Raw genomic sequence first — 12883 nt, 5'->3', positions numbered from 1 at the left:
GCTGGGGTGCAGGGGGATCAGCCCTCCCACAGCCCCACCGCCCTGCCCAGCATCCCTGCAGGAGCGGGAGAGGGAAGCAAGAGGCACTTACAGGGAAGATGCCAGGCCCATCCTTTTCCGCCTGCTTGGAGATCTCCTTTTCAAAGCCTAGAGACAAGGAAATACAACCTTTTAGCTACCTGGAAACAAGATCCTGGCAGCACACACAGATTTGCTGGGGTGCAGGCGGATACCCCTGAGCCCCTACATCCCCTGAGCTTCCCCTCCCAAAAGGTTTCTTTGCCCCCAGCTCTTGCCCTTGCTGGGAGGATGCATCCTGCACCCCTGCCAGCCTCTCCTCCTGCACTCCCTGGAGTGGGAGCCAACACTCCCCTCTGGTGGCAGTTCAGCCGGTCCCTGTGTCCCCACAGCTGCCACCCATGCCAGCCATCCTGGAGCCTGTGGGGGAACGAGGAGGATGGAGGAAGATGCACGGGACATTCTGCACTTTGCTGGCCAGCATGGGCAGGATGCATCCCTGGAGTGAAGCCCAGCTGCTCGGGCCACTCTGGATACCACAAGCCTCAGCCCACGCCAGCTGGGCCCGGCACCCAAAGGAGATGCCACATGGCCCCTGCTATTCTCACCAGCAGCAGAGAGAAGAAAAAATCTGTCTCCTCCCTTCTGCAATGCGCAGGACACCATGCCGTCTCACATAGCACGGGAGGTAATTTATGGACCTCACTCAAACAACTGCAGACACGACTGGCTATGCACATGTTAACTGGGCACAGAAAAGTGTGTCGCAAGAGCCCAGCTAGGAAAGGAAGAGGCAAAGTAATGCTGGTGTCTGCACACCTCCTGCTGTCTCCCCCCATTCATCCCTGTGCCTGGTCAGGGGCTGCACGCCACAGCTCACAGCACCAGCCCTGCAGCCGGCCCACCCCTGCCTGGCCCTCTGAGGCCAGCAGCAATAAATAAAACCTCCCAGCCTCTCTGCTGACTGTCAGATTTTTCCTCCCTGGAGAGATAAAGGACTGTTTCCCTCTCCTGAGAGCCTACAGCTCTGCACAGCATTCAGGAGAAATGATTAATAGGTCCTTGCGCAGGGGAGAGCTGCAAACCTTCCATGCGGCCATTTCTCCTGCTTGCACCTATAACTTTGCTATTGATTAAATGTCATGTTGCTTGGCTTTTAATTATTTTTTAATGGATTGGTCAGAGAGGCTAATTACATAGGAGACGGACAGAAAAATACTGCCAGGAGCATTAGTGGAGATTTTCTGCAGCCACACTGAGATCTCCATCCAGCATAGCCCTTGTGCTGGGACGCAGAGTCCTGGCAGCTCTGCTCCTGGCACAGGCTTTGTGCAGGGCACGAAGCTGGAACACCCCAGCCAAGTGGCGTGATTGCTCAGCCCAGCCCTCATCCTGGCTCACTGGTCAGCACTGGTTTCAGGAGGGCACCCACAGCACGGCTGCATGGCAGCCTGCACCACGGGGAGGGAGCCTTGCCGGCCGAGCCACGTCCTACCGTGGGAAGGGTGCTCTGCATAAACACAGCCTACACCGTGATTTTTCCATAATGCAAATACTGCAGATAATAAACCATTGGCAGTTTCATTATAATTTATGGTAGCCTTTAGCTCTGTCAGTGTAAATAGTGACGAAGCTGCGTCGCCTCAACAGCACCAATTCACTGCCAGAGGCTGCAGAGGTGGCCTGGGTGCATGCATGGTGCATCCCCAGAGCCAGAGGCAGTGGGAATGCTCCTCACCTGCCTCCGTGCCGTGCTTCGCTACCAGCACAGGAACATTCGAGCACTCGAAGTACTCCAGGTCATCTTCTGGCTCGCCCTTCTTCTCCAGCCCGGCCGGTTTCTGCGCAGAGGTGGTGGAGGCCAGCTTCTCCTCATCAGTGGCGTGTCCATCCCGATTTGCAATATCTGGGATTTCTGAGATCAATACTCCTTCATCCTGCAGGATCAAGGCATGCAGTTAAGTAGGACGGAGCTAATCTGTGGGGATCAGGCACCCAGGTTGCTGGACAGTCTGTAGAAGGCATGGGAGGCTTAGCATCAACCAACAAGCTGCTCCCCACCAGCTCCTCAGCAGTTTTTGGCAGAAGGAAACACATGGTGCCAGGGACAGAAGCAATCAACACACAAAATCTATTAACCTGACCACAGAGCTCAGTGTTTTGCTCACACTGGGGACAGCTCACACAAGGTCCCTAATGAACCATATGGAACAGAGAGCATTTACTGGGCATGAACAGGAACCCCACTGGGACGGGCTCATCCTGATTCAAGCACAGTCTCCCTCCCTCCCCACCAGGAACCACCCACGGGGAAGATGCTCTCCCCCCGCTGGGAGCTGCTCCTTCCAGGGAACTGGCCCTTTGGCCAGGCACGGCTGCAGGCACACAGCAGCCCAAAGCTCAGCCAGCCCAGCTCTCCCCGTGCACGCCGCTGCCCAGGCCGTCGGAGCATCCCCACGCCCAGCCAGCAGCTCCTGCGGCCAGACCCCACATACCTGAGCGCAAACATCCAGGACCAGGGGCTGTGTTTCGTATTGCTTCACCTTGCAGCCGCTCCTGCAGGGGAGACAGAAGCAGCCAGCTGAGGTGTGGGCTCACGGGGGCTGTGTGGGAGGGAAGCAGGGGCACGTGTAAGACAGCCCAAGCAAGGGGAAGCAGCCCCAGCGCTAGCATTGCACCCCGCCGCGTGCCAGCAACCCCGCTCACCAGTGAAATATCGAGGCAGAGCAAGTTTGGAATGAACGGGAGGAACAAGCAAGTAAAACACACGACTACAGAGCAAATTGGGTTTGTCTTTGAGGTGTTTATTCCTGTTGAAGGTGAAGATCTGACAAAGGACCCCGAGGTGCTGAGACGGCGAGAGACGCAATTGCCAAGAAGCTGGCAAAGACAGCTTTCCCTTGCTGCACCCTCACCCTGTGCATCCAGCATGATGGCATCCTGAGGCCTCAGTGCACACTGATTTTCTACAGGAAGGAACCATTTCCAGGCTGTCTCTGCAGCTGGCGGTTTGTCTGGGACATGTCTTCCGTGTGAGTCGGACCTGCGCGGCTGGGGCAGATGGCTGCTGGGCAGAGAGCTCTGCTTTGCTTGCAGGACAGCCCCAGGGCAATCCACTCTGCCTCCAACGCTCCATCTGCCAGGTGCAAACGCTGTCCCAGGGAGAAGGGCCTGCAGGGGGGAGAAGGTTCTTGCAGGGGGGAGAAGGTTCTTGCAGGGGGGAGAAGGTTCTTGCAGGGGGGAGAAGGTTTAGCTCAGGTTGATCTTGCCAGTGGTCCTGTGGCTGGATGCTCTCCAGTGAGGAAGCTCTCCCTGGAACTTTGTTCCTCATTCCTCAAAACGTGCCATCCTGGAGTCCATCTGCGCAGGGCTGCAGGCACAGCCGCATCCTGACACACCAGGCATCAGCATCCTGGATCAGCTCTGGCAGCGGAGGGACGGTCCCGGTGGGAATGGCCATGTGTGGCACAGGGTCTGTGCCATTGAAGCCCATGGGGGCTGAGGGAGTCAGCGATGAGACGACACGCACCCCGGCATGCGAAAGAGAGCACGAGTTCTCCTCCCGCATCTCTGCACCCTCTCCCTCCACGTTTAGCAATCTCCCACAGCCCACCGCCATGCCCGAACCCCCCAGGAGACAATATTTGCTGAGCTGGAGGCAGCTCGTGTGACACTGCAGATACTCCTGGGGAGGGATCTCTGCCCAGGGACACGAGCAGAAGCTTGAGCAGGATTGCAGTGAGCTCCTCCTAGGTTTGAAGAATCCCCCCACTCACTTCACTCTCCAGTCTCCCCATCCCATTGCACATGTGTACCAGCACAGCATGATGACCAGCATGGCACAGCACATGGAAATTTTGTTTGTACACTGACACACACACCTGGGTCGCACTGAAAAATCACTCTTGACTTTTTCTCCATCATGCCCTAACGCGAGCAGCTAAACCGCAGCTCACCGCATCCTTCTCCACCTCTGCTCTGCCCCATCTCCTGGGGCCGGTGTTACCACACCAACTGGTAGCTGGTTTGCTCTCCCCCCACAACACCAAGACAACAGCTCTGTAGTTCAAGGGGACGGGGAAATGGGAAGAAGACAGCCAAGGCTGACAGCCCCAGCTCCGCGCCGCAGCCCCCGAGGACGCACAGAGCCACCCATGCAGGGGCCACCAGTGTTTACAGCTGGACAAACCCGAAGGCAGGCAGCACTGCCTGGTGCACGCATGGACCCGCCGGGCTGCAGGTCCCGTGTTAAGAGACAGCATCCACTGTTGAACATCGCGCTGTACAAAGGCGGATCCATTCTCGGCCGAGACACAGATGTCAGTGCTTGAGCCCAGCTCTAATTCTGCTCGTGCACATGGCAGGCGGCACTAAGCGGACAAGAAGAGCATTGGGATGGACAGTGTAAGATCAGGAACTAAGCCCAGCACGCTTCTTCCTCCAACTCTCCTTGCACAAGAGCAGAGCCCAGATGAGGCCAGAGGGTCTGACAATCTGCAAGGGACACCGAGCATCACCGGGAGACTAAATGGGGGTAACCCCAGCCCCTCCTGCGTGCCCTCCCCACGGGATGGAAGTGCAGGCCAGCAGCAAGCCTGGGATGGCACAGCACGGGGCACTCGATATTTCACTGGCGTCCCACCGCAGGGCTGCTCATGCTGGAGGTACAGCATGGCCCTGCTGCAGCAGTGCAGGTCGCGGGGCAGCGAGCAAAGGCTGCTTTACTCAAGCCGTGCTTTCTAACCCATCCATGATCTTACAGATCAGCTCTGCCACCCCAGCTCTGGGCACAGGAGGGATGCTTCAGAGGAGAGCCTTAAGCAAATCAGCTCTGGCAGCCATCAAAGATCTAACAGAGAGCCCTGCTCGGAGCCGGCTGTGAGGGCAGAGCTCCAAGTATCTGGCACATCCCAGAGCTGGAGGAGATAGCCCCCCTGACTCTCTTGCCTCCCAGCTGATGCTTTCCACCCTACCCCTCTAGAGCAGCTGCCTCCCTGGTGGTTTTGCGTGGGAGGGGGTAAAAGACACTCTCATCTCCAGGACTAAAATCTACCCATCTTCACAGGGACCTGGACTGTACAGAAACCTGCTCCCCCTCCTTCAGCTGACGCGCTGGTTTCGAGGACTTGTGCATCATCAAAAGGTGTTGCGAGCCGGCATGCTGCAGGAGCAAGCACAGGCGCACGCCTCCGGTGCAGCTCTCCTCTCCTCCCTCGCTCCCAGGCACTCGCCAGGCTCAGCTGCCCCGGGGGCCTGGCCTGGGAGGTGCTGGGCACAAATCGGACAGCGGAGAGCACGAGTCAAAGGGCAAGAAGGAGCCTGCCTGCCATGGAGACGAGTGGGGCCAGCACACACCCAGAGAAAGGACAAAAACCAGCAAAGGAAAAGAAGAAAGAAATACAGAAGAGAGTACTTACAACAGAAAACAGAGAAATTTCACTTGTTCAGTAGTCCTGATGCACCAAAGCACGGACAGGGAGAGAGACAGACAGATGGAGAGAAGAAGAGTGTGTGAAAAGACCTGGATATTAACTCTCATCTGGAGAAGCACAGCGAGTTGCCCAGCTCTGCCTTTTTGGAAGGAACACACAGATAAAGGATGCTCTGATTCTGCATTTGCTATTCGCAGCAGTGGGGTGAGATTCAACCCCAAATACCGCTGCCAGGGAGGTGACCACCCGGAGCAGCCCAGGTGACAGAGAAGGAGTCTGAAAATTCCCCCCTGCTCCCCCTCACCGCCAGCTCTTGCTCGGCTGCGGTCACACACGGGAATGCCGACTCTTAACAAACCCATCAACCCTCTGCAAAGTATTTCTAGGAGAAAAACACCCAACATGCCCCTACTTTTGCCTGCCAGGCTTTATCTGCTCTCTCTGTAAAAACCCATTCTAGTCTTCCCACCAGAGAACCCATTAGCAGAGCGATGGCTTGTTTCGGTTTTACTGCCAAATCAGCCACAAGCTCTGTGCTCCTAAAATTTCCCTTTTTAACCTTACTTCTTGCTTTTGCTTTCAACTGGCTCCAATTACCCATGTTAAGTGTAATCACAAATTATAGTGGAAAGACCCAAAATTGACTGGGCAATTATTCCCTCGTGCTACTGCTTTTATCCCCTCTGCTTTGCTTCCCTTGCCTGCGGAGGGGGGCAGGTGGAGCCAAGCCCAGCTGCTATCTCAAAGTCAGGCTGAGACCTCAGCACTGCCCAGGCGCAGGTTGGAGGGCGTTTGTGATACAACAGGTGAAATACCAAGAAAACAGCAAGGTTTAGCCGTTGAACCTGTTCCCAGAGGAGGGGAGTAATGCTGTGTACATTCCCAGGAGGCACTGTGAAATGTCACCATCTGCACAGGGGTTTTAAATAGCACAGTTCAGGAAGTAAAAAAGTACCTAAATAGTTCAGCAAGGCACAACAGGCTCCCTACCCCCTGTGCCGGTATGACAAAAGCAGTAACAACCTGCCTGCTCAGCCTCTCTTCTCTTCCCTGGTTACAAAAAGAGAAATTCAGTGGCAGCTCACAGAATGTCCCAGCAGCATCTGATTAACCCGACCTGCACCCACAAGCCCCAGAAGACCTACAGACCCCCAGGGGCACTCAGCAAACCCCACAGGCTCAAGCCCCCATTACAGGTTTGCTCTGGCTCCATGACCCCACAGCAACTGCACCTCAACCCCACGAGCTGGAGCCCCGAGGGTTCCCCAGAGAGGTGATCCTGCGAAGCCAGTCCCGGGATCTAGCCCACCCCACTCTGTCTGGGACCCGGGACACCAGTGCTGCTCTGGGACACCCACCCCTCCCATCCGCTCCTGAGTGACCGGGGTGCCGGCAGAGAGGGGAGCAGCCCCTCCGCCCGGGACGAGGGGCAGATAAAACTGTGGTGGCAGCAGAACCTGAGGTGCACGCCGGTATTTCAGGCTCGCTCAGAAGGCACAGGGACAGGAGCACCATCGCCACCGCCATCGCCACCGCTGCTCTGCCCGCGCGGGGGAACAGAGGGGGCTGCCAGCCCCTAGCTGCCCGCCCGCTCCGCGCCCACCGGCACTCACGTTATCAGGCGCGACTTGGGCTTCTTCGGGGAGTCTCTGCCTTTCACGAGATCATCCTGCACCTCCAGCGTCTGAGACTCGAGGATTTCGTTGAGGCTGTTATCAGCAGTGGGGCAGGAGTCAGCGGCGGTGCTGGTGAGGGTCTTGGTGGGCTTAAATGGATCCACGGAGTCAAAGTTATCAGGGTCAAACTGGTAAGAGCCCTTGGGGAGAGTCGGCAGGTTTGAGCTGCCACCAAAGGGGCTGAGCCCTGGGCTGTCCCAGAGCGCGGGGCTCAGCCGGGGGGAGCCCCGGGGGGGCAGTGGCTCTGTGGGACCCCTCTCCGCATCCTCGCCTGGTTTTTGGGGGGGCTCCCGGTGTCTCTTCGGCGTCAGCTTGCTGGCCGGGATCTTGCTGCCCTTCCTGGGCGTCGCTCTCCTGGCCTCCGTGCTCTCTCCCCCCTCTGTAAAATCGACCTCGGGTTTCAGGACCTGCCCTTGGGGCTCCGGGGCCAGGTCCCCCCCCAGCTCGCTGGTGCTGCCGCCAGGATGGGGGAAGCGGTGCAGGGCCGCCGGGGGGGAGCTCTGCAGCCGGCAGCCCCCTGCCACAAAGGGGTTTACGCTCTCATCGTACTGCTCAGGGTCAAACCGGTAGGATGCTGGGGGCACCGGGGTCTCCTCTGTGGATTCTTCTGTTTTCTTCCCCAGTGATTTTCCTTTCCCGAGCTGGCCCCGGCTGGGCGAGGACTCCTGGGCTACGGCATCTGCCTTCAGCTCCACCAGCCCCGTGCTGGCATCCACCACATCCTCTCCTGACATGACCCGTTCCCGGGTGGCTCTGCCCGCATGGGGCACCGGGGCCAGCTCTGCAGCAGGCACAGCGGCACAGCCAGCGTCAGCCCTGCTTCCCAGCACAGCTGGAGCCTGGGTTTCAGCTGGCGGCTGTGTCAGGGAAGAGTCTTCGGAGTCGGTTTCCCCTTTAATATCCAAGCTGGCTTTAGGGGCTCCAATCTCTGGTTGAGCCTCATCTTTGGGGTGCTTCCCAGGCAAGCTGTCCCGGATGGCTTCCCCTACCAGCAGGTCACCATGGCCACTTGGCTCTGAAAAGATAAAAGGAGCTGGTTAAACCCCCACCTGCCATGCACGCCCTTCCAGAGGGGCTTCTCTCCCCTCCTCACAGCTGCTCCAGGGTCAGATTTTACAAGAGACTCACTGACCCAAAGTTCAGCTTCCCCACCTGCCAGGATGACTGCGTAACTCCAGCTTCAAGCACCTTCTGTAAAATTTGAAGCCCATGAATGCAGGGGAGGGAACGTACATAAGTTGCATGCCAAGGGCATTTTCTGCACCACACCAGCAGACCAACCAACATCTCCATTTATGCCTTTCCTCTCCCTGCCGCTTGCTCCTACGCAGGATGGCAGCAGTGCTGGGGGGCTTTGCAAAGCCCAGCGAGGCTCCTGAGGGCCAGATGCCGGCCAGGACCAACCCTGGGGTGGCTGCTCCCAGGGCAGAAACATGCACATCCGAGCGGGAGTGGCAGTGACAGGGAGTCACTGCTCACCTGGGTGGAGAGTTAAAAATCACTGAGAGGAATTCAGGGAAGCACAACATGAGAAAAACACTGCAAGATGTGAACAAGCAGGCCCTGGGGTGAAAGGGAATGGGATGCTATGCTGAATTAATAAGCATGTCATGGGCTGCAGAGGGGATGTGGGGATCAGCCGCGGTGCCATGGTGCAGGGCTGCGGAGCTGGATGTACACCAGGCAGAGGGAAGCTGCCCAACGCAAACCGCTCCCCAGGGCTCAGCTGCCGCACCGCCAGGTGCAGGAACGGGTTTGACAGCACTGCTGCTCTCCCCTGACACCCCAGCCCTCACCCTGGGAGGGAAGGGGGGCACAGCAGAGCCATCAGACCCCCAAAGAGCAACAAGCCCAGAGGAAAGGGCCTGCCAGCAGCAGGGTGCAGGTGCTCGGAGCTGTGCGGCTCAGCACCACAGCTACCCGTGATTCACATCCTGCCCACCAGAACTCAGCCACATGCTGCCTGCATCTCTGCCTGCAGAAATCCTGCCTGCACATTTACAGCTCACCACACTGCTGTCAGAGTTCCTTAATCACAAATCCTGATCCATGACTTAATCACTATTACTCCAATCCCTTCCCCTAAATCCTTTTACTGTTTAATCTTTTCTTTGCTGTCAGAGGATGGGGAAGCTCCTTAACTACAGAGGCATCCTGAAAGCTACACCCACCAAGCACCTACAGCCAGGACCTCAGCACAGGTGTGCAAAAGGCACAAGAGGAAAACACCTGGTGTCACCTCCGCCGAGCTCATCTGCAGCTCTTCTTCCACATCTCAACCAGGGATGCTTGCACAGACTCCCAGCATAAGGCAGAACGAGATGCTGGGGTGCTCAGCACCCATCAGGGAGTGCACAGGATCCCAGCTCTTGCTGGTACCTTGCTGGGGAGGCGCAGCCCAGCCAGTTCCTCCAAGGGCAGAATGAAACCAGTGCTCACCTGAGGATCAAACTGGTTTGAAAACCTGGCTGGGAACAGCAGCACGGGTGATGCAGAGCTTGTGCAGGGGAAACCGGCCTGTCCCCCTCCACTGCTGCAACACTGCCCTGGCACATGGGTGACAGCCCTGGAGGGGGACCATGTCAAGCGTGCCCGTGTTTTGCAGGAAGGAGGTCTGGCCAGCGGATGCCAACAAGCAGCTCCCACAGCCCCACATGCACCCACAGCCCTGAGCGCATCTCCCTGGAAAGGCTGTTCCTGTCACGGGGCATCTGCAACCAGCTCACGTTTGCTTGTGATCAAGCCAGTCACAGGCTGGCAAAAGAAGAAAAGTGAATCAGGCAAATATCTGGTCCCAGGGCTAATCCAGGACACTGAGCCAACCACCCTGACTCAGCTGATGGCTCGTGGTTTGCATAATTGATCTCCAGGATGCTAAAAGCCACGGAAATGAATCATGAGGGGCTGTGTGCTCCCTGAGATGGCAAAAAAGCTCCCTCCAAATAGATGTGGTCTTGCTGCCCCAGAAAATGCATCAGTAAACACAAATCCAGTGGATACGTACTTGGAGTGCAGCCAGAAAACAGTCCAAGGCAGCGCCTGCCAGGTCTTTCCATAATTAGGAACCAGGAAAACCTCCTTAACAGACTCAAAAAAATTGTTTATTACACTTGCTGTGCTGCTCAGATGTTTTAAACCTCACTGAGACAGCCCTGAGTAGAACAGACTTCAAAGTCAGGGCAAAAGGCACCTTTTAAATGCATTTTACATTCCCACCAGAAGGTTTTGCAGCTGCCGTTCTCACAGACATAAGCCCATCCTGGTTTCTAACCCAGGCAAAGAGCAATTACTTCTTGAATAACAAGCAGCCCGCACGCAAACCACCTCTCCTTGCTGTGGATGCCTGCAGGGCCGGCAGAGAAGACGGGCCGGCGCATGTGATCATCACCCAGAACAATCATTGCTTCACAAAAATTAGAAGAACCACCCGCCCAGGTCTTCCAATTTTGTGATTCACTCATTTTCTGCACCCAAGTCAGCTCTGCTGCTCCACTCCCTCTGCCTGCAGCACAGCCCGCTCAGCCAGTCTGAGACCTGAGGAACTGGAATATACTGGGAGACAGAAGGTGCGGGGGAAGGACAGCTGAGGAGTGCACCTGCAATTCCGGCAATCTTCTGAAGTAGGACTGTCCCTCCCCCAGGCTTGGTGGGGTTTTTCCCCTTGTCTGGAGAGGTCCCAGGTATGAGACAGGTATTAATCCCTTGTGCGAGTTAACAGCCACGCTCAGTGCGACAGCCCGAGGGAACCAAGAGGAAGGAATAGGGGTGGCGAGGAGACTGCCACCTCTGCCAGAAGAACCCTATTCCTGCCCTCCCCGCACACTCATGTAATGCCCCCGAGTCCCATTTTCAGCCCTGCTTGGGCTGAGGTATTCACCTCCCTGGGGGACCACAGCCTCAGGGGCTGAGGCCACCCCGGGATGGGCTCGCACTGGGACAGAGATGGCTCCGTACAGAGCAGAAAGGCTGGCAAAGCTTCAAGGTCAATGGGTTCTCTGGAGAGCACTGCCAGGATGAAGACTGTGCCGGTTTGCAGGGCAGAGCCCTTGCTGTTGGACCTGCCCAGACCACGGGTGCTCCTGGGGCACCACCCAGCACTTCAGCTGCCTCTCGCAGGAACGGAGAGCCTTGTCTTGCTGATGAGAACGGGACAAAACCCCCTCCTGGAATGGTGATGGCATCCCAGGCAAACCCACCCTACATGGGTCCTTCAGCCCAAAAAGGGCTGGGGGGACAGCCTGGCCCCAAGCCCCCCAGCCCCAGCCACGGCTCCTCCTCCTGTGTGTTTCCTCTGCCTCCAACACAGCCTCCCATCACCTGCCAAAACAACCCAAGCGTGTGTTCCTGCAGGAACAATTACACAGGATGCAGAAACTAGCGACCCGAAGGGCCTCAGGGTGCTTGAGAAGAGCCAAGGTCTGCCCTCCAGACCCGCAGCTGCCCAACTCTGCTGGGCACGAGCATGGTGATAACCTCGGTGCAGCACTGCCTATTCCCAGGGAGTCCTTCCCAACCGCTGTGAGCTGAGCTGCACGCGGCTCTCCCTGTTCCTCCACAGCCTCTGCATGCATTTACATCCCAGAGTGAGCGCAGCTCCCCACCACCCCCGTGCAGTCATGCTGGAGAGCCGTCGCGCCAGCTCAGCACACGCTCCCTCTGCTCACGTCTCCTGCCAGGGAACCCAGCCTGCAGAAAGAGCCAACGCCTGCCCATCCCGGCCGCCTCGCTGCCCTAACCCTCCTCCGGGACCAAACCGTGCTGCACGCCCCTGGGTACCCTGGGAGAAGGCAGCCAGGCTGCCATGCATGCCGACCCACCGCACGCAGCTATCCCCTCAGACCAGCCCTTCTCGCAGGCATCCCAGCGAGTGCCTCTCCGACGCATCCCGAGCTCTCCAAGGTGACCCTGAGCTCTCCCGTTTCACCTTGGGCACTGTGCCCTGCAGGTGGGGACATTCTACTCCCGACATGAAAACGGGCACTGCCAGCAGCACGGCAAGCTCGGTGACTCCAGGATCCATCCCAAATAGATCTGCGAAACAGCACTCTGGATCCCTGAAAACAGCGGTTGTACCGGCAGTGCGCAGAGTGCAAACCTGCTTCTGGTCCAGCCAGCGTATGTGGAGGGATAGTACAAAGTGAAAATGGAGATTTTATACTCTCTAAAGAAAAACATACAGACAAGACAGTCTGGCACTGCAGTAATAGGCGTGTTGTGCGTGTACATTATAGTTGTTATTATGCTTGTCTTCCTTGGGCTGAAATTAAACACAAACACCAACTAACTAAACAGCTTTCCTAGATGCCACCCCTTGCTCCCTTAAATGAATCAGAAAAGCCTGGCAGCAGCAGCGCTGCGATGCAAAGGCTCCGCGCCCTTTTCATCCCACATACAGCAACCAAGTGAAGCAGCAATGATCCTCTGCACAGCCCTGAATGCCAAACGCCGGCGAGAACAACCCCTCCACTATCTGCAGCCTTTGGTTCGGCTCATGCTTTGTGCACAGCCTGAGTCACACATTTCTCCCTTTCCTGGCTCGCTCGCACACGCAGGCTGAGCACAGGATATCTGGCTGGTGCATTCAGCTTCGGCTTACGTAGCTAACGACTTTTTTCCTCTTTTGGCTTTCCGCTTTTGTTTAACAGACGTTGGTCTATTTTTAAATCTATTCTGTTAAGAATTAGCATACCGGCAAACGATGCTGCCACTAACGCACCGGAAAACACGTGCCCTGCATCAGAGTAACAGAAGTAAAAG

The 12883-nt window shown here is 57.0% G+C and overlaps 1 protein-coding gene across 5 annotated transcripts in view; it reads right to left on the bottom strand.

Moving 5' to 3' along the window:
- Positions 1-12883, bottom strand: part of TACC1 (transforming acidic coiled-coil containing protein 1) — a 35896-nt gene that overhangs the window by 9504 nt on the left and 13509 nt on the right. For 2 of the 5 annotated variants that reach the window (XM_056362891.1, XM_056362893.1), the window contains 5 exons: positions 7064-8141; positions 5436-5471; positions 2514-2574; positions 1757-1955; positions 92-147 (listed from right to left, as the gene is read on the bottom strand). In XM_056362891.1, the coding sequence (XP_056218866.1) occupies positions 92-147; positions 1757-1955; positions 2514-2574; positions 5436-5471; positions 7064-8141 (1430 nt within the window). The remainder of the gene's footprint in view (positions 1-91; positions 148-1756; positions 1956-2513; positions 2575-5435; positions 5472-7063; positions 8142-12883) is intronic. The other 3 variants (XM_056362892.1, XM_056362895.1, XM_056362894.1) reach the window with 2 other exon arrangements.

This window comes from Falco biarmicus, chromosome 18 (genome assembly GCF_023638135.1).
Source record: "Falco biarmicus isolate bFalBia1 chromosome 18, bFalBia1.pri, whole genome shotgun sequence".
NCBI classification, from domain to species: Eukaryota; Metazoa; Chordata; class Aves; order Falconiformes; family Falconidae; genus Falco; species Falco biarmicus.
This window is presented reverse-complemented; position numbering and strand designations above follow the sequence as displayed.